The sequence below is a fragment of the Meleagris gallopavo genome, chromosome 11 (assembly GCF_905368555.1).
Source record: "Meleagris gallopavo chromosome 11, MGAL_WU_HG_1.1, whole genome shotgun sequence".
NCBI lineage: Eukaryota > Metazoa > Chordata > Aves > Galliformes > Phasianidae > Meleagris > Meleagris gallopavo.
Genome location: NC_139414.1, coordinates 9,931,927 through 9,958,063, shown reverse-complemented (window position 1 = coordinate 9,958,063; position 26,137 = coordinate 9,931,927). Strand labels below are relative to the sequence as shown.

Here is a 26,137-nt window from a genome sequence, read left to right as displayed (position 1 = left end):
CTTGCCTCATTTTGCTGCTGCTTAGCCTTTGACATCCCAGTTCAAATAAGAGTTTTGTCTTTGCATGTGTCTAGAACTGTTCTGTGTGCATATGGGAGATCTCAGAGCTCCATCATTTGGGGACTACTTCTGGCACAGCCAGTATTAAAATGCCAAATTAGGACAGATAAATAAATACATGTTCAATACACTTGTATGAGGAAAATCTGGAGAATAAGACAAGATCAACTCTGTAGTATGAAGCACTCCATACTAATTAGCACCCAAGAAAACAGGAAGCTTGCAGCAGCTTTCAAACAAGATGCAACAGATGAAAGGTGTCATACTTCTAATGTACTACAGGAAAAAAAATCTTCTCTTATGATATCCTTCACTTTACAAGTAGATATTTCAGGAGCAAACAAAAAGTCTGGAACCCACAGGTTTAATCCACACCACAAAAAGTTGCTTTGAGTTGTGTCAGTGACTGCATAACATAACAAAAGCAGTTAGAAATAGCTGCACACCAACAAACATACCCAGCTTGACAGAAGAACTAAGCAGCATGAGTCGAGTGCCAAGCAGCTAATACTGCTACTAGAATCCAATCTAGCTTGTTTGAAACTAACTCAGCTACTGCTTGGTGGCACTGCAGGAAGCTGCTTACACAACTTGAAGTTAGAAGGATAGTTCTACAAGGAAAAAAAAAAAAAAGTATCACATTAACACTCTCTATATTCCTTAAGTTTATTATCTTAACATGGCAAAGCAATTACTTTCAATATGAAATATGAACAGTATTAAAAATCACACTTTTCAAAGAGCTTTTATTTGTTGGCTCTATCTCAAATAAACAGAACATGTATAGCACAATTTATATGTAGGTGCATTATTTAAACATGAGATCCCTATCCATAAACAAAATTCAGTCAGAATGCCTCTATACCACAGGACTTCTGGATGCGTCATATTCAACCCTAGTTTGGATATGCATATTTTCATAGTACAGAAAATATATTACCTTTACAAGAAGAAGTTTTATAAGAATCCCTTCAAGAAAAAGTAAACATTTATGTAAGCCTCCACTTTCCAACAGCCTGGTCAAAGACCATTACGGCTACCTGCGCCTTCTGGACATAAGACCATTTTGAAAGAGCACCACCAAAACGGTAGAATTCTGAACAAATCCCTTCAGCTGTCATAAATATACTTATTTCATAATTAAAAATACAGGAATCTCACATTTGTCAGTTACAGCTTGTCAACTTGAATTATATGTAAGCATATAAACCACACAGGACCCTCCAGCACAAAAATTAACAAAGCCCTTACGGTCCATCGTAAATGAAGTTAAACCATGTTTTTGCAAAACATAATACTCCTGACACATACCAAAGTTTGAAACTTTGCAACAACTGCAGTTAGGAAAAAAAATAAAAGGAACAGTAGTTTTAAAATAGATGTGTAACACCTCTGTAAAGCAAGACCTTACATACTGCATCAGTCCAATTCTCAGATACATTGTATGTTCTCACAGAAAGAAGCATACAATGTTTCAGATAAGAACTATTCAACTTTGCAAAGAAGAGCATTCACACCTCCACCTCATTTTCCTTAAACCACCACCAGTTTAAGTAACTCAAGATAACCATTTTAGTAACTCAAAACATTAAAACTTCATAGATAACTTTTAAAATTCCCCTCCTAATTTTATCATACACAGTTAAATATACTTCTGAGGCACTGCTGAAAAATCCCAGTAGAAATTGATTGTCTTACATAAATCCATAAACATTCTAGAAACATTTGGTCTATTCTGAGCCCCAGCTTTCACTGTACCCATGAATGGGAAGTCTTGATTCCATTTTCTGTATTCTACAAACATCAGCACACAGTCAACATACACAAAATCTGGCACTTCAGTGCCATGCAGATTTCACAAGTACTGTAACCTACAGTCAAACAGCATTTCCAACTATGCTGGAAATTGTTCTATACCCCACTTTTCTATTAAAAATAAACGTAGTCTGGGTTTTTGTTTTAAAAAGTCCATCTTCTCCCGCAACTTAAAAAAGCAAGTATCAAAAAGGAACAAGCAGCAAAAATAGAAGAAATAAACGTATTGTGCTAGTTCTGAAGCTCTGACACCTGACAGCCATGGTCTAAGGAACATTAAAAAAAATACTTATATACAGATTTTATATACACATTAAGAGCTTGAGAAAGCTACTGTAACTATTTTTGCATTTATTTCCTTCACTTCCTTATCTACCTACAGCTCACAGAAGTATTTTCAAATGTACTGCTGTGCAACGATCTCCTTTTCCCCTTTGTCTGGCAATAAAATTAAGTCCCCACTTTCAACTAAGGTGAACTTTCCATTTGAAAAGTTAGATCCTAATTCCTTGGATAAAACATAGCATATTTTGAAGTTCGAAAGCCAAGTAGGTCTCTCATTTCATTCCGGAATTTTGATAAGTCTTGCCTCAGTTCATTTAGGTTTTCCACAGTTGCCTGATCTGTGCTTTGCATCTTTTGCCTCATGGATGTCAGATAACGGTGAACTAAGCAACACATCACCTTTTGATAATTCTCATCTCTCTTTTGCTTCAGATTTCTCCATTCCTTTAAAAAGAAAAATTACACATTTACTAAGCGTAAGTAAATGTTGAGCCCAAAAGCCTGTATACAATTATAGAATAAAAAGGAACAAAATAAGGAAGAAATTCTAACATACAACCTGATGTGCAAAAGTGTACAATGTCAGCAAGCCATTGGAATTATTTCAATTAAATAATAACCTGTTGTTCTGACTCAACAAATTTTTAACCTAGTAGATTGGTAACAGTCCCATGAGCAATTTCAAGTTCCATAAACCCTAATGTTTTCAAGTACGACTTGGAATTTATTTTAATACTTTTTTTTTGGCCAGCAAGACACAAAATTACAAGGTACAATAAAAATGTTTAAGAAAAAATGCCCTCCAGTCCCCAAAATGAGATGTTTCAGTGTTCCTATCTGCTTATTTACTTTCAAACTGCTTTAGTAAGTTTAAAAGAAATGACCTTCCTGTAAGCATACACTGACCTCACAGTTCTTGGTACTAGCACACACTTCTCTGTAGTTTCTGTAAGTTTTCAATCAAAGTACATCTCTAAAGTGCTGCAGGGGGAATTGGGTGGTGGGGTAGGGTAGAAGGGGTACAAAGAAAAGGGTTGAAATTCCCCAAAATGAAAGTTAATAGAATCTCATTTAGTATAAACAGCTACAACTCACTCTTCATACTTTGGATGCAACAGACATTATCCTAGCATTCCTCATTATATTAGTAGCATTCACCACATGACAGGCAGTTTCATGCAGCAATTTGCTGATTCATTTGAGTAAGGAGCATCTGTCCATCTTCGAAGCCTACAACTCTCCTCATTTCTTACCTTAAGGCTATTCTGACGTTTCACTTTGCCACTTGATGTATGAGAACAAATCCATTTACTGAGACTGTTGAAGAGATAACAGATAGTCTTGGGAGAAGGAATCACATTGAAAGGTGGAGGTAGCGTGCATTTGTCATCAAAATAGCTAAGCCAAAGTTTGGCACGAGCAAATTTCCATTCCTTATCTTCATGATTCTACAGCATCAGAAAGATTAACAGAGATCAGAAGCAAAGTAGTAAGGAAGAACATAAAAATATTAAAATGCTAATTCAACGTTTTATTTTTGACAACATTAAAAATTGATTCCTTAAATTGCATAGTATTTTAACACACAGAATCACAGAATCATTGACATTGGAAAAGACCTCTAAGATTATCAATTCCAACTATTAACCTAGAGCTGCTAAATCTACTACTAAACCACGTCCCTGAGCACCACATCCATACATCTTTTAAGTACCTCCAGGGATGGTGACTACTCCCCTGTACAGACTGTTTCAATGCTTCACAATCTTTTCAGTGCAGAATTTTTTCTAAATATCCCCTGGAACAATGTGAGGCCATTTCCTGCTGTCCCATCACTTGCTGCTTGGCAGAAGAGACTGACCCCCCACATGGCTACATCTGAGCTTGCTGTAGTAAGTGGTAAGCCTTTCCTGAGCCTCCTGTTCTCAGCTAAATAACTCCTGTTCCCTCAACCATTTCTCATAATACTTTTACCAGCTAGCAATCACCGACAGTTAATCAGAAAACACTTACTGCTATCAGCTGAAAACTCTTATGAAGCATCGCCACGAGGAGCTTAGTTAGTACTATCACAACCACCACATTATAGGTGCCAACAATAACAGCACCCACAAAAGACTGTAATTCTTCACCATAGCTAAAGCGCGTGACAAAGATTGCTACGTGTGCCAGTGAGAAAATATACCAGAACAAAGCAAAACATGTGCCAATGAACCTACAAAAACAAGAAAAACGTTGTTAGGTAAAGCAAAATTCACATGAGCTTAGTGACCATATATTCAAGTTCAGAGAAAAATCCCAGTTTTGTTTAATTACTGGCAATTAAGGGTCAGAACAGTTCAGCTCATGCACAGGTATCAACTCACGAGTGGAATGTGTCATTGCTCTGCTTTTCACAAAAAATACCCGCACAGTCCCTTTCTTCTTCATTTACAGTAAATCCTTTATCATAAAGTTGTGTCAATCCAATTGTGAATGAGAACAAAACGAGGAGGAACATGCCCAGAAATTTTCCAAAATCTTGCAGCATCTGTCCCATTGAAATCTGTGAAATAGATTTTTTGCCTGTTTTAGTACAACATGTAATTACTGTTTTTATCCTCCTTCAGACTTCAATCAGTTACAATGAAAAACTCAATACTTAAGACGCTAAACATGGATAAGTTAAACAGATCACTTAAGTAGGAGATATCCTTGCACTGTTTTTCAGTCACAGTTTCTAGTTGTTAAAAAAAATCTATGTGAATCTACGTTTCAGTATCACATACATTTTACATTGTATTCATAACGTTAATGGTAATCAAGAGTTCAAAAGTCAAAAGACAGAATCAATAAATGAGATGCACTTCAACACAACTGTTACAGCAGAAAGCTAAGAATACACGTAATGAAGACGCTGAGCTGATCAAAACATTTGGAATCCTAATTCACCACAAATCAGAACAGCATACCTAAGACCATCTGCAGAACAGAGAATTAATTCATGGCATGCTTTATGTAAGATTTTAAGTATCCACTTTATGTACATCTGTAAGCACATAAAATCTGAAGTATAGAAGATACCACATTCAAATCATTAGTTTCCATTTCAAAATGTCCTACTTAGAATTTTGCAACAGTATAAATACGACATTAAAAAAAATAGCATGAGAATTTTTTCAGTGCAAAGATCCTGACTTGTTTTTGTTGTAAACACACATTTTTATACAGACATAATAAACTGCTCACAGTCTTTAAATGACTCTTCCTACAAATTATCATGTGTAAATCCTAATACTGTACGACTCGATCTCTACCAAACCATACTCCAGAACAGTATCACCAGTCAGTTTCACAGTAAACTTGTACTTGAAGAACTTAAGTGCCAGCTCCTGCTTTTGCTCCCTCTCATGCTGCAGCAGACTCACTGAGCATCCCACCTGCACAGCAGATTCTCTCAAATTGATTACAATCTGCCACAGATGTAGACTTAGGGAGAATTAGCAACTAGACAAAGCTATGCAGTAATTATATCATTTGATCAGGAAGAATCAATCCCCACCATATTATTTTATCACATTCATCCTGTCAAAACAAAGAATATCAAATAACATTTCCTGTCTTAACTGACTCATGGTCCCACTCAAGAAAGTCACAAAGCAGATGAAAGCTAAAACAAGTACACACAAAATGAATAAATGACCCAAAACTTTTTTTGTTCAGAATCAATAACAGAAACCAAATAACTGTTGCATCCTTCATACAGTTATGAAATTCTACCCAAAGTATTTAGAATTACTAAACACTTGAAATCTAGTGAGACCAACAAACCTGATCTAGGGGAAAACTATTCTATGTTCTGTTAATCAATCAATCAGTCAAACAAACAAAAAACAAAACCCACCACACAGAGCCAACTTATAAGCCTGTGTTAGAACAGGGTTTGATGAGTCAATAAGTAAAGTAACCGAATGCTTAAAAATAACTCTAGTAGCCAAGAGAACACAGTAGCTGCCTTTCCCCCCCTAGTGCACACTGTTGGGTTACCGTGCCATATTTGATTACCACTATTTGAACTTTGTGACCTACTTTCAGAGAATACTGTAAGAGCTGTTGCACAAGCTGTACTGGCCAACAGTAATAACATAAGCTTCAGTGTGCCACTGAATGAAGTGACTGTTGACTGTTTTTATTTACTTGGAAAATTTCATAACACAGGCTCCTATTAAAAAACTTGTGAAAGATCTAGTACATAAATATGCACATTAAACAGTGAACCTCTTTAAAATGTGGAGACTTCGATGTTCAATCAATTTGTACAACAAGCTTAATGCTTACTGCAACATCAAGACTTTGAAAAAATTAAGTGTACAAGTAGATTTCCATTAAAAATATAAATAAAATAAAAAAATATAAAAATAATTAACAGCAACATCGCTAAATAAAAGGGCAAGAAGAAAAAGAAGTGCTTTCCAGCATTATTTAATTGGTTACAAGAACTAGGAACACATTGGTTAAAGCCCAATTCACAGTGATTTTAAGAACTGTAATTAAACAAGCAACTATTTTTTTCTTTTCACAAAGGGATTTGTAAACTAAAATCTTCCAAACAATAATTACTTGTGCAGCAAGATTAAATACTCCAACTTCTTAAAATGAGCTGGACTTTCAAGTGCAGCTTTTCGGCTACATCCTGAAGCCTTGATACAAGAACTGTTTATCTGACCCAAAGTTACTTACTCCAGAACCACCTTTGCTGTAGCTCTGGTTGAGCAGCAAGAACTTAAAAAAAAAAAAAAAAAAAATTAATGCTTCTCTCAAATATTACAGGATCCCTCTAAATAATACTTGATTGCTATAAGCTCTTAAAATTAGTTCTGTTCATTAGGAGAGAGGTATAAGCATTCATTCAGTTTATTAGGAAAAATTCCACCAGGATAATCACTAAACAACTACTTTATTTATTCCCAGCATCTGTTCATTCAGCAGACACAAACAGAGCATTGATGATGACAATCAGCTTTATTAAATAAAAACCATAAACAAATAACATTGCCGCCCCCTCACCCCCCAAAAAAATCATATCAGGATGAGAAAGAAGTCTGATCCGATTTGTTATCATAAATCTCCCAGGAACTATGGCCAGAGAAGTTGGAAGTATATCTAAGCAAAGCTTTCTTTTCTTTTCTTTTCTTTTTTTTTTTTCTTCCACTAAGCTATGTCTTTAGAAAAAGAGGTGCCAGTTTGTGAGGGTTTCAGCTTTTCAAAGTAAAATGAAAGGGGAAAAAAAAAAAAAAGAAGAAGCAGTCTGCACTGAGGACTGAAGCTAAACTGAAAAATGGGGGAAGAAAATGTTGCTATATATTGTAAGCATCACTGGACTAAGATGTGATTTCCACCCACAAAATCTGTTTGAAGAAAGCCTCCTCTTTTCAATCAAAAAAGACTGAGTGGGTAACTGCATCCTAAATGTGCTGACTTAACAGCTTAGATCCACTCCACTACTTTCCAGGCACTTTCCATTTTGTACAGTGCCACACTGGACTCTCAAGTTCACTCCATATGATTTGACTTTTATCACAGTGAGCATCACCGTGAAGCTACTGGGTCTGTGCTTCAAAGACAAAAAACAATCAACAATAAAAAAACACCACATGGCATAAATTCAGTACAAACCTCAATTTCTGTTCTCAAACCAGGAGAAGAAAATTAAATTCACAAAAACAGTTTTAAAATGCAACTTGAAGTGAAAAAAATATGCACTTAAAACTGCTGTAGTTTCTAGTGTTCCACCATCATACACATCTGTTAGTGCTTCCCTTCAACCCCCCAAGATTGCTGAGTTAAATGTGTTACATACAGGTGATATTTTCTACCTTGTCACTATTATGCATGGGAATGCTCAAGAAAATCCAAAGAAAGAAAGTAGTAACCTGTTCTCCCTGGCTATAAAATCATGATGATGATGTTTTTTTTTTTCATTGTTTTTGTTGTTGTTGTTTTTTTTTTTAAACCAAAGCAACTTGCTCAATACCACTCAACTTCACTGAAAAGACCAACAAATAGAAATGCTTTTGGTTATTCTTTAGTGGTACATATCTAATTCCTCTACCTTTTAGCAATAAAAACTCAGGACTTCAATTTGCACAAAACTTTATAGGAATATTCTTATCCTTACAGTTTTCAAATTTCAGGCACTTAACCAAAATGTTACAGTAACAACAAAAGAGAACAAAAAGACAGAATAATTATCATTATATAAATATTATAAGTGAACTATATGCCTTCCATTCTCTTACCTTTCCCCAGCTAAACCAGTGCATTTTAAATGAGAGATTAAAAAAACAATGAAAACATCAATGCAACATCATTTCTACTTTCTGCCTTTCTTACTTTTCTTTCTTCATCTTTTTCTAATAAGCCTCTTCACAGTAAATTAAGATGTTTTCGTGATTGATTTTCTCAAGCAGTGATGGTATTTACCTGGAGTGGTCCCAGAATAGAGCTGGTTGTGTACATGAAGAATAGACGCAGATAACTCAGAACGTTAGCAAATGCAAAAAGACCTTCTGCCACTAGTGTAGGATGAAATGCATCCCAGTCCTTTCTTTCAGCATAATCATGAAACTGCAATGTAAAAAGGACAAACTGACGTCACTTAGACTGTAAATACAGAAATATACCCATGTATCACTCTGTTTTTGCCCCTAAAACAGGTAGTAGCATAAAAGAAAATGACACACGATTCATAGACGAAGCATCTCTTTCATGTACCTCCTTTTTTGACAAAGGCAACTTAAAGTCATTCCAGAGAGAGACAGAAAACAGGCAACTTAAATTCAACCCCTAATTCTAGTCCTCACTAATTGCTAAGCAAGTACTTATTCCTCTGTTCTGCTTCCCCTTTCACTCAGTTTTGCATGGTTGGTAAAAACAGATTTGTATACTATTAAAAACATGTGCATTGCCTAGTAAAATAGGCCCAGTTAAAAACAATGAAATCTTGAAAGAAAAAAGATATATCAAAAAAAATAAAAAGCCTTCAAAAGTAACTAGCTTATGTCTTAATCAGTTTCAGAAAGATTTAGAGAGAATTAGGACATGAGATTCCTATAATTGATTTTACAAAAGACTACAGAAAATGGAAGTCATAAGTAAAACGTTGGTGTGAACACCTGTGAAGTATATCCACTGGGCACTACTCAACTAATCCCACAAGATCCCTCACTTTCAGCTTGGCTGGAAACAATCAGTATTCAAATTCAGTACTCAGCTTCTACTCTCTCAAAATGCACACTTGAGAACAAAGAAACAGACAGCTGATTTAAATTATTTGCCCAATATTATACTGCACAGAGATCACAAGAAACAAAGATAAATGTGTTTGCATACATTGCAAGTGTATGTGCATAAATCCTTCTGCTAAGGAGACTCTTATTTCTTACTGCTTCAGTGCTTACAATGCTAAAGAGGTATTTTTATTTGGTTTGCTAAATTATTTATAAAGAATAAAAATACATTTTGCCATATAAAATTGGCAAAAAGTCACTGAGTGCCTCTTACATAGGACAGAAGTCTTACATCTCCAAAAACATTATAACTTAGCAGCAAAGGGCTCTTAGCAAATGAAATGCTACCGCATGTGGGTTAGTTCCAAACAAAATGGTTCTGAAGGCAGCCCAACATGGCATTCTCTCTCCATTTTTTTACATGAAGTAGAGCTTTCCTTCCCAAATGATTACCATTCTCTGAATCAATAACATAAGTACAGGGTAAATAAGCCAAACATCAGGCTGGGAGGGAAATAAACTGGTTCAGCTCTCCTCAACTGCCAGACAGCTGTCAACTCACAGTTTGCAATACAAAATAATGGCACTACTGCACTGGCTTGGATTTTACTAAAATATTCATATTCAATTTGTCTGGCAGCTTGCCATATGCTGTGCTGTTAACAACACATGCAACAGAATGGAAATGATCACATTCAAAACTTGCATCTTCAATCAGGCCCAGATGGTCTTTTCACACAGAAAAGACAACGCTCTTCTATAGCCTTGGGGCTTTTCCTCCTCACTTTAAAAGACAACAAAACAAAACCACAAGAACAACAAAACCAATGACCTATAACATCTGAACATATGTAATAAAAGACTAAAGAAAATTTTGTTACAAAAAATGTTAGACAATCTAAACACATTGGTTAGAAATAGGCACAGTTACTGGGCTATGAAATCAGGCTACCTCAAATGCCAGATGAGAAAAGCTGTATGGGGAGAGTACCCCAAATGAGAACTGAGTTCTTAAAAAAAGGACTAACTCCCTTTTCAACTTCTGCTTCCAGATGCTTCTGTATTTACCCAGTCTATCTCAGAGGAGCTTATGTTTTATGAAGATGGGTGCTCACCTTGTTATGAGCAACTACTTTGAGAGCAAAAGTTGCCAAATACAAGGAATTCATGACAAAACTAAGCTGATTACGTGACTCTTCTAAAAAGTCTTCTAAACCATCATACCAGAGTCTTTTAACATCTGACCACACCATTCCTGTAGTGGAAAGGAAGAGAGAAAAAAATTAAAAGGCAAAGTCAAGCTATTATACTCAATAGATACTCTACTACAAGTAAAACACTTTTGACTGCGTTTTGTAAATGAAGTCTTAGCAAAGAGAAACAGAGAAACATGTACATTTACAAGAAAACACTGCGTGGAATACATGCTTTACTCATCAGGCAACAAGACGTTCAAACCTTCAAGCCTGTTTTCCAAACTAAGCAATACAGTCAACAATAGAAAATGCATGAGAGGAAATGAACTGTAGGAAAAAAAAAAAAAACACGTACAGCAAAGACTCAAATTTCAGAAAAGGCAGAGGGCAAGAATACAGTTTGTTTTTTTCTTCTCTGACAGGAATGTAGTCACTTTTTTTTTTAAAAAACATGATATAGCCTATAAGAAACATCATATATTTTTGGAGATATTGTATTATAAAATTATTCTTAAAGAATAATCAGCTCAGTAACTGGCACTAAACAGATCCAGTAAGTAGAAACACTTCCCACCCTGATGTTATATAATATAAGGAGAGAAAAAAGACTGTGGCCTAAGATTGCAAAAATGAGAAGTCAGAGTGACAGACAAACATCTGCAACCATTACAGCAAACTGAATTTTAGCACTGCTAATCTGGCATATAGAAAGGTAGTGCTGATAGGAACTTTACTAATGTATGAATGTCTGGAACAGGCTGGTATTTTTATAAATGTTGAAAGGACTGTTAGAGTAAATATAATGACATCTTTGATTTTTATGAATAATCAGTTATTTAATGTTCTCAGAGCACTTCAAATGTATGGCTCTAAATGCAGCCCAAGAGAAAAGCAGCACGTTTGTTACTGCTAATTAAAAACTCTTAAGACTTCAGCCCAGCATGAACAACTTCAAGCAAACGGTAAAAAAAATAAAAATAAGAATCAGATACCTATACATGACTATTTTTTCCATCAGATTTACAGCTACATTGACAGGTATAACAAGAAAATGTGCTGTGCACCATTAATTGAAAGATTTCCATAAATATTTTTCTTCCTCGTTATTAAGAAAACACTTCTAAACCAGAACCTTTGCACTGCTCCATATGATCACCACGTATCTTACACTGAAATTTTTGAAGAATCTGCAAATGGAGTCAGACATAAAGATGACGTTATCATTGTCTACACAGACAAGAACTTGAATTTTCTGTATTTTGATGGGAAATAAGCTTTCATAATTCAGGCTTAACAATTTGGAAAGAAAAGTTACACTATTTACTCTTTTGTAAAGTAATCCACTGAATACAAAACTTGCTGCTACCTGTGTTAGAAACTCTGCAGCCATTATTTTGACACTGATTTTTAGAAGTACGCCAATCGGGCTCTAGAAAACCATACTGACAAGTTCTTGTTATTTGGTTCTTGTGTTCACATATTTTCTAACTACGTTATTACTGAATATTTGCAACAAAATTCTAAAATAAATTATTTGTAAAAATGCATTCAAGCTAAACATAAAATTAGTTTACATATTTAGGATTCAACAGTGTGAAGAACAGCCGGATTTTGGTGGTTGATGTTAATTGCAAGTAATTTTTCAATCCTTTCTGGAGCCTGCATGTTAAAATATGACACGAAGAAACCAAAATGTTTCCATACATTTTCATTAACATTTCCACGACCACCTATTTACATATCTTCTTTCTACAATGGATTTGATGGAGTAAGAGAACGTCTAAATCAGACTCAGATTCTCAAAACAGGAGGAGTCTGTAATGCTTGGACTCTGTACTTGAAGCTTCCAATTTAAGACTTACAAGTGTTTATGTAGGAGATTACTGAGGATTTCAGATTTTTTTAATCTGCATGAATTACTCAATACTTATTACAGCTAACAATGAAAATAATCATAATTACCAATGAAACAAACAACCTACACACAACTACTTAGATGAAAACTGTTTTCAACTATATCACTGCTTTTTAAAATTTCAGACAACTACGTATGTGTCAATATAAATATTTTATTACCTCCTATTAAGGTATAAATTTCAATTGTTTGTGAGTCAAATTTTAATTTATAAACAAAAAGAAACAACAATCAAGCAAAAACGAAAGTTCATAAGCAATCTACTCAACAAAAATTATACCTGTGCTCCCTCTACTGCATAAACCAAAATTAACAAGGACCACTTCAGGTACGGTGATTATAATCAGTGACAATGATACACAGAAATGGAAAGTTGTAAAATGGGAAAATAGAATTGGAAGAAATAGATTGTTGGCTGATGAGATTACATGGAGTCATGACTTGCAATGATTAAATTATCAAAATGCTAAAAAAAAAATGCTGCCCATTCATAATAAACTTTTTGAAAAAATTTAAAACAACATCTGAACTCAATTCGTTCCTCAGCTTAGCATCAGATAAAAATCAGTAGAGGAACACACAGCATCCCCCTGTACTATTATTACTTACATTTGAACTTTAAAACATCTTAAACTTAAGATGAGCTTCTACATTAATTTCTTACTGTACAACTGAATCTCACTTGCATCACTCAAAATGCTACCTGTGCTTCTGCAATAAAATTCACCTTTCTCCTATTAGATCCTCCAACATTCTGTCTCTTACACCTCACCTTCTGAGATAACTAGAGATTGTGGTAACATATCCTTGTGCTTTTCAAAATGCCCTTCTTCCCTTGTAATACAACCTTTCAAAGATGAAACACCTGTCAAGCAATTAATAACAGGATGATTTTACAGAGAGGTAGTACAAATCACTACTGTTCAGTCAGTGTCAGCAACTGTCACCCAGCTCCAACCATACCTACCAATTAGCCATATTATCAGAAGATAGTCTATTCTCTCAAGGGCTGGTCCCATCGTATTCTTCTTATTCTCATTGTAGACAAGAGAGTACAAATTAAGTAACAGAAGAAATGTGAAATATGAAGCTCCGTGAATAATAAACTTCATAAACGGAGTGTGAATTATACGACCTACTCGTGATTTAGGTGCTATTAAGTAACACAGGGACAGAACTGGCCAGAAAATGCCAACCATCAAAACAGTCAAAATTTTTTTGCATGTGTGCTTGCGTCGATAGCCTGCCATCTGTCCAAACCACACAGTATTGAGAAACTGCTGACAGTTAGACTGAGCAACAAACTGGAAAAAGAGAAAATAAACAAGAAATCAAACTCACACTTCTTAACAGTGATTATTAAAATTAATTTCCCAACAATGAGAAACCACCAATGAACAGGAAATGGGAAAAATATTAAGTTGAAATAATAATAAGAGCTGAATAAATACAGATAAATAAAATATATATAAATAAAAGAGCCATGGGTCCATTATAAACATTGTTTTAATTTCTCTCTGAAGCTAACAACTAAACATGAATTATATATAAGATTTTTAATCGTTTCCACATTAAAAATAAGGTCTGATTTTCAGTAACTTAAAAATTTAGCATATAAACAGATGTCATACCTCAGACAGCTGTGTTATCTGAGTATTATATAAAACAGTAAAGATCACATGAAGAACAAGATAATGCTATTTTAATATACTACCCACACTGCAAAATGCAACAACTTCAAAGACTAGGACTAAACACAAGTAATCAATTTTATATACATCAGTACTTAAAAACCCCCTATTGATCTGTTAGGTAGGTTTTGTTTTAGATCAGAGTAACCTTTTATGACTCAGTCTTTCAAAAGAAGACAGTTTTGGATTGAGAGTTATGAAGATCATGCAAATGTAGCTTCAAATGTCAGGTGCTGATTTGCATGGAGTTACAAAATAATATATTAGCACTAGAATATGTTTTGTAATTGAATTTAAAGAAGAAATCAACAAAAAGAACACTAATACTATCATATTTTAGATAAAATGTGTTTATATTAAAGTTGCCAGCAACTATACATTCTGCAAAGATACAACACAATGGATTTTATTCTCCAATCACTGCAATTAAAAAAAAAACAACTTTCTTGAAAACCAGAAATAGTTCATTAAGTCGTTAAATTCATACCAGGAATGTGTAGTGCCAGTTTTTGGACACTTCATAACTGTGGCTTGTGACTTAGACATTATGTATTTTAACAGTTTCACATGCAGTTTAAGCTTATATACATAAAACAAACAGAATTATAATGCCTTCTGAAAATGCCAACTAAAAATGGATTTTGCACGGAAGCTTTCTCTCAATCCCTAGTCTTTGTACTGGAATCTCAACAAATGCCTATCTGCCACTAGTACAGCAAAACTAAAGTTATAATTTGTCAGTAGGTAAAGGCAACATAAGCTTGCAACGTAAATAAGTTCCATGGTGATGACACTAAAAGGCACTGTTTATGAATGTAGCTGAACATAGCCTAAGTCTAGCACAATTAATACAGAGCACAGATGAGAGCTGGCTAAAGCTGAACAGCTAAAGTAAGATGATAAGTAATGTACAGGACCTAAGGATCCATGCTCCCCTACATAAGGATTTACTGAGGATGTGAACAGGTAATTACCAGAGCTTTTCACTAAAAAGCAATAGTCTATTGCAATAGTGAAAATACCACATTTTTTTCCCAAAAATAAATACAGAGGAAATACTATCCTGAAATAATATTTCTCTGTTCCCACATGCAGATAATGTTCATATTACTTCTGTAACTTGCAAACTTACTTGTGCTTCTAGAAGATCAGTAAATTCAATGAATCACTAGCAAAATAAAAAATACAAAGCCTACCAAACTACAGCAAAAACAAACCTCTTTCTGATTATACTTGATTGCAAGTTTTAAGCGACTTAGGTTCATCCTCTCTTCCAGCAACCCTCGTTTGTCCACATGTTCATCACTAGATGTATGATTCAGAATAACTTCCAGCTCCCGTGAATTCCTTGCTTGTGCAAGTAAGTCTTTAGCAAAGGTTTTGCACTGCTGAGCTAGCTCCTCATAATCATTTCTGGAAGACACAGAAACAGATACTACTACACTGATAAAAGAGTTTCCATTAGCTATCCTTTCTTGTATATTTCTTGTTGGGCTTGTACATTATGCTAAGAAAAAAAAGTCACTTTTAAAGACCAGAGCATTCCCAAGACAACTCTGAGCAGGTTTCTATGTAGCATCATTACACAAATACAATTTTAGTGTAGTTTGCAACTACACCAGACAGAATCAAGTAATTAAACCGACAAAACGACTGTGAAAGACACATAAGTTACTTTATAAACTTTTATAATAATCTCTAATCATCAGTTTAAACGTGGAAATTATGGAAAACGCAGCAAGAACAAAACCCACAATTTTTCTATGTATGCACATTTCTACATATGTCGTTTCATACAAGTATTGAAGTTGGGTTGTGCTTTCCAATTCCTACCTGAACTCAACCTCAACCAGACTTAATTCTTTCAAGTCTGCGCTAAGTTCAAAAGCTCGCAAAATTGGATCCTCCTCCGTCAACATTATTAAAGCAGGGCTGGCCAAACACCGGTAAATGTCAAGACGAAACCTATGACAAAATAAATCAAGGAAAATGATGTTTCATGTGATCAGCAGTTTTAAATCATTTCCAGAATGTGCATAAAATTGCTTATGGGCAAAATAAGAGGGTTTCCTAAAACCAGAAAAAAAATAATCATTAAATGTAGTATGTCAAGGAACATTGTCCTTCACATGCTTTTAATCCTCATTTTTCTAAATAACAAAAGTTAGCTGCCAAACTGCTACCCCTCTTCTTTTTCTCACTGTTTCAACTACCACCAGCACCTTCTGCACAAGGACATCAATTAAGGCAATACCAATGATAAAACGTTGACATTTTAAAATGTAATATAGTAGCTCTGTAGGTTCTTCAAGTGCAACCAAAAGGGAAGTAAAGCACTGAAGGCAATATTCTGCTCTAACAAACTAAATTCAGAACAGTGGAGAGCAGCAGGCAAAAGAATTCATCTCTCAGCTACTTCAGATGGGTAAAATTATCCCAGCTACCTCAGTAAAAGAGGTGAGAAAGAGCCTATATACTTTCTTCTTATCCATAAGAGAAGCAAAATAGCATACTCAATCCAAAGTTCTCGCTTCAAAACCAGATTTGCACCAGCAGCTTTCTGAATTCCATGCTCAGGCTTTTCTGCATCAGGTGTGTTACCCACCTAATTAGCCCTGCCATGGAAAGCAAACCAGAACATGCAGAAGTGTTTTGGGTTCCTCATTGCTTTATATTAATCACACAGTCTAAATAGTGGACCGTAATGGAGACAGGTTAGTGAACACACTCCTCCAGTCCAGAAGCAGATCTGAGACAAACTTACTCCAATGGTTTTCAGTTCTGTTTTGCACAATGCCAGTATTTTCAAAGTGCATGCACTGCTAAAATGCAATGTAAACAGGACTCCACGTACTGTATCTTTGAAGGTTATTTTCAGTATGACAGTATTAAGCCTCATGAAAATAACATGCTGCTCCTCTCCCATGGCTAGCACTACCACACATTCTTTATTCTGTAACAAACATTTCCTGCAGACATACACATACAGTCTTTTATTCTTATTAATATTCCCCACACTTTGCATCTTGAAATATTATCTCTCTCTATTCTTTTGTCTCTTTCCAGCTGAAAAATCAATATTATCCAAACAGAAAAAAAAAAAAGAATGTTACAATTTAAAATACAAATATCCTGCCATAGCTATTAATTATTATTAACTACAATTTGAAGTGCAACAACACCTACTGTATGGGAGATACTTTTAAAAACAAACGGGAAGAACACTCACTCTTTGAAGCAGAAATATTTCACTGGGCCTTGCAGACCAACCACGAGTCTATTTACTACAGTAAAATCCATTAACACAGACAAAGAGCCATGAGATAAAACTTCAGCATTGCTCCTCAGTACCTGTACAATTTTTTCCACAGCTTGTCCAGACATCTTTACTTACTACAGCATGTACTGTTTGTTACAGGTTCATAGTACACTTACAGCTTTCTTTTCCAGACAGTAATATTTGTGACATCCCACAGTACCGATAACAAGTTTCAGCAATCACTGAACATAGCAGAGTATAAAAAGTACAACTGTACATAACATTTGTATTGAAGTGCTTAAATCCCAACACCAAACAATTTAAAAACCTTGTAACATTCAATGCCCACCAATTAAGATCAGTAAAAATCTCTTTCCCTATTTAGATCTTTGGAAAGAAAGTCTTCTACTTTCAAGAATACTGAAAAAATATCTTTAGTTTACATTCATCAAGCCACACTACATAAAAACATTTCAAAACAGAGTACAGTGAACAAATGTACAGTTGGAAAGAGTATTGTAGTAAGATGGCAAAGGAACGAATAGAGAAGGAATGCTCACCTGTATCCAAAAACTTAGGTTCATAATGAAAAGCTCCAAAAAGGAGGGATCTCCAGAAAGAGATCCTTCCCCACTGGCAGTCAGCTCTTAAAGGGGGTCTAGGAGAGGTGCAGCCAGGTTCCACCCCTTCCTGTCACACAGCACAGTTGCCTTTACCTGTGCTCCCACTGCTAGCCCAGTCCTTGTCTCAGGTGATCAATCAGTGACTCAATAGTTCCCATACAAACAGCATAAAGTATTAACTAACTCCTCATTCTGGCTCATAAAAAAAAATTAAAAAATGAAAAGAAAAAGGCAGTATACATAGAATAAGAGCATCAAACTAAAATGAAAGAAAGCCACTGCCTTCCACCAGCCTATTCAAGTGTAATCCATTCCCCAAAAATACCACAACAGACAAAACAATACCATAAAGGGAACCAATTCTAAGCTTCACCTTACGAGGAAAAGGAAATATACTGACCCTGACCCAAGTAACACAACAGGATGACAACAATAATACCTTTATTTTTGTCTATAAGTGATAAATCTTACCTGGAATGTCGCAGACTGTCTTTTTTGTTTTTTGCAGTACAGAGTGTGCACTCACAGCCTACAGCATGAGGCTTGGGTAATGATATATCTTGCTTCAACAGCATGGTGAGAATTTCATAGTTATTGCGATGAGCAGCTAAGATGACAGGTGCCACATCCATGGTTGTTGAGTATTCTGGGTTCTGAATGCGTTCCATTAGTTTCTAGAATAAAACAGAGGAAGTATCAATTTATTACATACATCTCTATTGCATAGTGTTTTCAATACAAGTTATTTTTACTGCTCAGCATTAACAAAGGAATTCATTGGGATCAAAGTATTTTTTTCAAAGTTTCATAGCATGAAAAAAGAAAAGAAAAAAAAAAAGTATAACAACATCCAAACCCTTCTCATATAAATACCAGAAAGCAACATAGGAACATTTCTGGTTTATCTGCAAAGAACACCAAGCATTCATTGCCTACCTTCACATTAATAACACATCTGTATATATTGAAGCACATTTTGCTCTAGAGGTTAAGAAAAAAAAGTGTATTTACTATCTAAGTGTACAAAAAAATCCTGACTGTAACACACATTGCTACATAATGCATTATTCCCTCCCTTCCTTTCTCTGCCTCTACTTATGCACTTTTAGAAATTTGTACTTTAGCATCATCAAAATAAGTTTCAAGTGATTAATTTCAAAGTGAAGATTTGATGTTTATAGATTTGCCTGAAAATTCTAAGAAGTTTCAATGCATTTTCTTTTCTCTCAGCATCTGTTAGCATTTGGAATGTATAAAGCTACTGGACTCCTACAGGCAATAAAGCAAAATAACATACTCTATCATTAAGACAAAAGATGCCATAATAATCTCTGATATCCAAGTTCTGTCAACTTAGAGATGCAGAATATCATTTAAGGACATTGTTTTAAATATCACAGTTACCCAGAACACACAGTTCCCTACTGTCCAACCAAAAAAACCAAACCACAGAACACCACCACTCAACTACAATGGTTGGCCTGGAGGATCTTTTCGGTCGGTGATTAAGTAGAATGTCAACAGCTCCCACCACTTCCGAGTCAATAGCCACCAAAAGTGCATCTGATGACTAAAAAAGAAAACAAATTATACATAAAAATAGCATTACCTTAAACAAAATGAAGACTCAACCTGGAGCCAAACTAAATTTTAAAAATATATACATTAAATTATACAAATGTTATTAGTTTTACTTGCTTAAAATTAAGTACTGAAAAATATTCTTCACATGACCACATCAAATTCAGGCTGCCATGCCAGGAGTTAGTATAGTATTACTGATAATTTGTTTATCGCATGAACAGCAGAAGAACCAATTGTAAAACATACTTGTCAGCAAAGATAACAGAGGATACTAAAAAAAAAAAATCAGGTTTTAAGAGACAGATTATAAGCAAGGGTGCAAAAAGCTTAATAAAAATGTAAAAACCAAGTATCAGTGTAACACAACTGAGATACACCATGTACTTCAGCCCTGCCTTCATAGCTCTGTCATAAAGTTGGAAATATGAGCCTTCTTCCTGGGCTCATCACTACCTCTGAGAAGTTAAGCTAACCAGCTTTTCACTTTCCCTGCAGTTCATAGCATCCTTTCAAATTCACTTTAGAAAATTCAAACATTTACTTAAAATTAAAAGAAAAAAGACAGCTTGGAATATTGCCACTAAAATGGAGATCCGGGGAAGGGAAAGCTAATTGTTTTCTTTTTGTGCCAAGAAGATCATTCTTTTGCCTGTTTGAAACACCATCTTTAACTACAGCTCTCCTGGCAGTAGCAGAGCACGCTTACAAGAACAGAACACAGTCAAACAAGTACTGCTGATATAAAACTGCCTCTGCTCTGTGCTTCAGCACAGATTAAGTCTTACAAGAAGGCATTGGGGAAATGCACACTTACCTTAACTCGAACTCATCAATGACAAAGTGCAATTATCTACCTGTGCTCCTATTTAGAAAATTAAGGTGCTTCAGAGCCAATGAGATCTGCCACTCTAAACATTTTAATGTTATGCACTGACTACATACTATATATTTTATTTCAAGAAGCTATATATATGTCATATCTAAAATAGGAAAATCATTTAATATAAAAATCAGAATTGCCAGCATAATTAAAAATGTTAGTATACATTTGCTATGTCAATAAAACCCCATTAGAAAAGTCAACTAGTGAGAAGAAAGCAATTTTTACAATTATTATCTGGAAAAGAAGGCTGAAGTGCCCATAAAGACAGATACTATTTCTTCCAAATTCCAACATGTCAACAGAAAAAATCGAAATGAAATAGACTACACAGATCAATGACCACACTCCAAGTTTTCAATAATCCATGTGTTGTATACCTGGCACCCATAATCCAGGAGAAGCTGTAGAATGTCCAAATTTTCATTTTCAATGGTTATGGTAACAGCATTTCTTCCAAGCACATCTACGCAATTTATGTTCATCTCACCCGAGCTGTTTTCTTCTAAGAGTTTCTTAACCATGTAATAATCACCTGCATGAGCAATGTATGAATATATCTCAGTGCTCTTCTTATTGTACAGCAATAAAAGCATGTGAACATGCTGAAGTACCAACTACAATCCATCACAACTGACAATACAGTGAGTACATCAGGCAATTAAGAAGTCAAGATAGATGAGAATTCTCCCTCCAGATGGAAAACTAAGGATACACAGAGTTCTCTTTCAGAAAAGCACTAAGACATGTACTTTAATCCATCCTCTTAGTTCCAGTCTTGAAAACAAACACACGTACACACGAAAGCACAGGTACTTTTCAAAACTGAGGCAACACTGCATACATAGCACGTGAGACACCGGAAACATCAACTACATCAAAGAAGGCTACTTGGTGCAGAAAAACCACAGCATCAGAGCAGCCCTCTATACAACACCACAAACATATCCTCATCTCTTGAGTACAAGCCACATCAGCATTTCCTATTTATTTCCAACTTTAAGGTATCAATCATCAAACTCAGGGTGATACAATGCCGCAGTGTTACAAAAATCAAGTAGCAAGTTTGATGAGCAAGTAAAATTAACTGTGTTGTGTAGACATCTGCACTTCCCAACACACCTGAAGTACAGACGCAGAAATACTGACACTGCCCTGTACAGTATTATTCTGTTTAACTGCTCCTTGCTACCAACGAGAAAAGTTTTATTTCTGTCTCTAACAAGCTATTTCACAGCACAGAGGGACACAACAAAGAGAACGCTCACAGAACGTTCAGATACAGCCTTGAAGAGTACTAAACCAGCTATTAAGACACATCACAATATTTGGTTTTTTATTATTATTTTAAAGATCTTTTTGTTGTTGTCTTACTGTGTACCCTTTAGCTCTCTCTCTCTCTCTGTTTACACTCTGAGACCACCTTGCCTTGCTCTAGTTTCCAGAACTAGAGCAGCAGGGCTGTGGGCAGTCTGTCCATCTGACAGCAAGGCACGGAGCTGCCACTGAGCACCCCAGCTCCACAGGCCGCCAGTTGCTTCTGAACCTCTGTTCAGCAGTGCGCTAACCCAACAGACAGCAGCGGGCAGAGCTGCATATAAACACGCTGGCTGCTAAGCAGAAACACATAACCATTCATCACCTGACCAAAAGCCTGTCTTAGGGTCCAAGGCTTTTAAAGTTAAGAACAGTTTAAGACTGTTTCTATTCAAGGTAAATAAACATGTGCTTAAAGTAAGCAAGCTTCATATTTTAGACAGGAAAAAACTCTTCCCATCCACTACCATAGGTGCCATTCAGTGCCCCACGCATTTTGTTGACGCCCAGGTAAGCCGACCATTAGAAAAGAACTTTAAAAGTGCCCAGAGCAAACGTTTACCGACTCGGCCGTCACAACGCAAACACCGGCCCGTCGCACACTGCCACAAAGCGTGGCCTCACGGGGCGCAGGGCCGCCGCACGGAAAACGTTCAGCCCCCGCCCCACGGCTCAGGCCTCAGAGCGAGAGGCCGAGGCCGCAGCGAGGGGCTCCGTACCTTTGTCGCAGGCCAGCAGGAAAAGCTTCTCGTCTAGCGTGGTCTCTTCCTTCACCTGCCGCACATCCTTCAGCGCCAGCAGCTTGTTGGGCGAGGCCGAGGCGGACGGGTTCGCGCTCTGGTACAGGGCCGCCATGGCGCCGGCACCGCCAGGCCCATCAGCACGCGGGCGGGGCGAGGCCGGGCAGCAGGGGGACCCCCAGCGCCCGCCGAGGGAGCGGGGCGGCGGAAACCGGCACCGCCGGCCGGCCGGGCAGGGCGGGGCAGGGCACGGTCGGACGGCCGCTCCCCGCTGCACCGCGCAGACTCCGATGGCGGCCTCGCCTCGCCGGGAGGCGGGCAGGGAGGAGCGCGTCCCTGGGCTGCGTCTCGGCCGCGTTAGCGCCCGGTCCTCGCGCAGCGCAGTGCGCCTCGCGGCTTAGCCTCAGCCCTCGAAGCGTTTAGGGGCCGGGTCAGCAGCGGGGGGCTCGGTGCCTTCGGGCCCGGCCGAACTGTGAGGCGGCGGGGCGAGCAGGAGCACAGAGCGCAGCGCCTGACTGCGCCGTGCTGCTATACGTACACGGAGCATCGACACGTCTGTATCGCTTAACTCTTAGGGAAGTACTTCTAGACATCACGGCTATTAATTCTTCTTTTTTATGTTAGAATTAATGCCTTTATCTTCACAGTTTAAAGACAACTGATTTCATATATCAGTAACTTGCAGTCCTAGCTCCTGTTCTCGTGGTTTAGTGCAGGTAGTCATGATATACCAGGCCCTATCCCCAAATTCTTCTCAAGTTGCAGGCAGTCATCCTGAGCTGACCACGCTGGCAGCCTTATTCCCTTTAGCCGAGTATAAAGATGGATGCTGTGGAGAAGCTGGGGCACCCTGAAAATCCATTTCTATTTTATCAAAATATGCTATTAAGGATTTGTTCAAGCATAATTCCAGATGAATTTTTTTTCCTAAAGTATACAGTGCACTACAGCAGTAGTTTACAAAACAGCCAGTATAGAGAAAACAGGTACAAATCCAAGCCCTTAATTCTCTTATGTAAGTGAATACTCTAAGGGAAATCAAATGGATGCATCTTAAGATGTTGTGCAAGATAACAGGCTTGCTACAACTGCTCACTTATTATCATGCTTGGATCTTACCACACTTATTGTTTCCAGGAGTGGAGAGAAAAAGCTCCATATCTTTAAAAGAGAAAAGTCCATTTGTATTTAGTTTTGCGTTTGTTTTTTTTTTTTTTTTCCCACTGTTCAACTTCTGGTAAAAATTAAAAATCCAGAACCCTTTGGTGTAAAATTATGGCTGCATAGAAAGGTACAAATATTTGCTTAAGATCAATATGAAAATACTTATGTACTTGATCTCACCCAGACAACATACCATATACAAAGCCTCTCTATATATGCCTTATACTCCAGTAAAAATCAAAGGAACAAATCTGTAAGGAAATGCAATTCATTTAGGTGAACCCCCAAACTGGACAGGCCAGGCTTTTATTGTTCACTTTTACAATATTTTATGAAATTTAAAAAAAAAATCTTGTGTAGTTCAACTGAAAAAGGTAACATATATGCGGATCTAATAACATTATTACACGTCTGCTTACTATGCTTTTTTCCTTAGGACACAGACCATAGAAGTTCTTGCTCAATAGCAAAGCTACTACACTTAAAGATGATTCTCACAAAAAGTTTCATCAGCTTTATGAATATTCTTTAGCTTCCAGATATCATAGGCCTTCACTTGCTCTGACTTAAGTCAGTGACAAGACTCAGGTTTCAGCAGGATTTAAACTCTTAAAGAATAAGGCAAGGATGATAAATTATGAAGTTCAGGGTAATGAAATAGGGACCGGAGTGCATCTTGATACAGGTATGACTAAATTTAACTAACAGCCACCAAAAAAAAGTTTCTCAATAGATGCTCAAAAAACATGAAAGGTAAAATGATACAAGTGGTTACGTGCTAAATAAACCGATGCTTGATTGATGCAGTTGAGTTGGTTTGTTTTCAAAGCAATACAAATTAGATATTTTATAACGAACATTCTGAAAATAGTAGCAACCATAAATAATCAGTGTATTAAAATTTCATTCAATTTCATAAAAACACATAATATATTTGTGCATACAATTTCTCATTTTGTACTAAGCTTTGAAATTCCATAAGCTGTGAAGCATTTGTCATGCTTAAACATCACAGGAAGTTGTGTTAAATCTCTTCATTATTTTATTTTGTTCAATCCTCTTCCCATCAAACATGCAAACACTGTCATCACCATTTTTGGCTTCACTTCAACCAGATCATCTGGGAGAGCGTATATACGAGCACCAATTTTTCGAGCAACTGAAATGGCATACCTTGAAAGTTAGAGAAAATATGTATTATTTAACTAGCATCTAGTAACATGTGAAGATTCATAGCAACAACAGATTTAAAATCAGGATATCCCTGTTAAATCAGCACCAGGTGAAAATGAACATGATTGTGAAGAAAAAATATATTAACAACTGTATTGGTAGCCATTTTGCTACTGGTTATCATAGCATTTATGTTTCTCAGAAACTTAGGGATTATAGCAGACTGTATTAAGTTAATTGCACTGGAGTGGTAGTAGATCATAAACTATGAACTCAAATGTTCTAGCAGACTTAACAGCTGCAAAATAGCTCTTGAATATCAGAATTCAAAACAACATTCTCTGAAACAAATCAACTAACATTAGTGTAATTCCTTTCTGTGAAATTGATAAATCATATTAAATAAGTCACAAATTCATGCATTTCTGCATTTTATGAAAATAGAAACTATTTATTTAAAACTTACTTGGCGTTATTCAATTTGTCTTGATAAGAAAGATCTTCTCTCTTGACCATTTCTTGGCGAACTGCTTTTGGTGCAATTGCATCTATCAAATCTAGGACAGGTAAACTAGTGCTAATTGATTTGTCCTGAAAGAAAAGAGACTTAAAAGATTAGTATTAGAAATTTAATAGCTTCTATTATTATGTTTTCACAATGAAAGAAACCTTGCCTCTTCAAGAGGTCTAGAGGTTTTAGCACATCAAAATTATAATGTTCATAATGTACAATAATTTATACCGTATAAATGGTATAAATTGACTAAATCAAAGATATTTCCCCCTTCCCTAAGGACAAAAGGGAACTTAAAAAGAAGTCCAAGGAGCAGATTTTAAAGACAAAAAATAGGTTTTTGCATTCCCTGACTAGTCTGACTAGTCTCACTTTCTTCTTTTTCTCAAAATACAATTATTTTCTGTTGTAGTTTATGATTCACTCAATCATTTTTGCATTTCAGATGGTATTCTGAGCTACTATGAGGAGTTTGTTTAGTCTTTAAAACATGGATGTGTTTTCCTCAATTTTTAAAACAGAAAATGCATTTACTACAATTATTTCTTCCCAAATGTCATGGCAGAGAAACAGCTTACTACAAGATGATGTTGAACTAACAATCAGAAAACTGTGAATCAAGCACCACTTCTTCACAAGTTCAGCACAGAAGA

General features: G+C 36.2%; 2 protein-coding genes across 8 annotated transcripts in view; both read right to left on the bottom strand.

Moving 5' to 3' along the window:
- Positions 1–712: 712 nt before the first annotated feature.
- Positions 713–22,959, bottom strand: TRPC1 (transient receptor potential cation channel subfamily C member 1). Of its 2 annotated transcripts, XM_010716391.4 has the most exons (13): positions 22,613–22,959; positions 20,957–21,111; positions 19,581–19,682; positions 18,584–18,786; positions 16,064–16,195; positions 15,448–15,643; positions 13,507–13,843; positions 10,544–10,683; positions 8,623–8,766; positions 4,527–4,705; positions 4,174–4,375; positions 3,414–3,608; positions 713–2,604 (listed from the first exon to the last, which is right to left on the bottom strand). In XM_010716391.4, the coding sequence occupies exons 1-13, from the start codon at positions 22,746–22,748 to the stop codon at positions 2,377–2,379; spliced, it is 2,349 nt and encodes a 782-aa protein (XP_010714693.1). In that variant the 5' UTR covers positions 22,749–22,959; the 3' UTR covers positions 713–2,376. The 2 variants fall into 2 exon arrangements, with proteins under 2 accessions (XP_010714693.1, XP_019474479.1); XM_019618934.3 differs by lacking the exons at positions 19,581–19,682; positions 20,957–21,111 and having other exon boundaries at positions 22,613–22,728.
- Positions 22,960–24,068: 1,109 nt separating this feature from the next.
- Positions 24,069–26,137, bottom strand: part of PLS1 (plastin 1) — a 38,505-nt gene continuing 36,436 nt past the window's right edge. For all 6 annotated transcript variants that reach the window (XM_085233283.1, XM_010716392.4, XM_010716397.4 and 3 more), the window contains 2 exons: positions 25,437–25,561; positions 24,069–24,970 (listed from right to left, as the gene is read on the bottom strand). In XM_085233283.1, coding sequence (XP_085089409.1) covers positions 24,835–24,970; positions 25,437–25,561 — 261 coding nt within the window. In that variant the 3' untranslated portion in view covers positions 24,069–24,834. The remainder of the gene's footprint in view (positions 24,971–25,436; positions 25,562–26,137) is intronic.

Coding starts and splice junctions, on each gene's coding strand:
- TRPC1 (XM_010716391.4), bottom strand. CDS start 22,748: ATGGCGGCCCTGTACCAGAGCGCGAACCCGTCCGCCTCGGCCTCGCCC. Junction 18,787..19,580: donor CCTCCAGGCCAACCATTGTA/GTTGAGTGGTGG, acceptor GTTTTATTCTAG/AAACTAATGGAACGCATTCA. Junction 16,196..18,583: donor GACAGTCTGCGACATTCCAG/GTAAGATTTATC, acceptor ATTTTGTCATAG/GTTTCGTCTTGACATTTACC.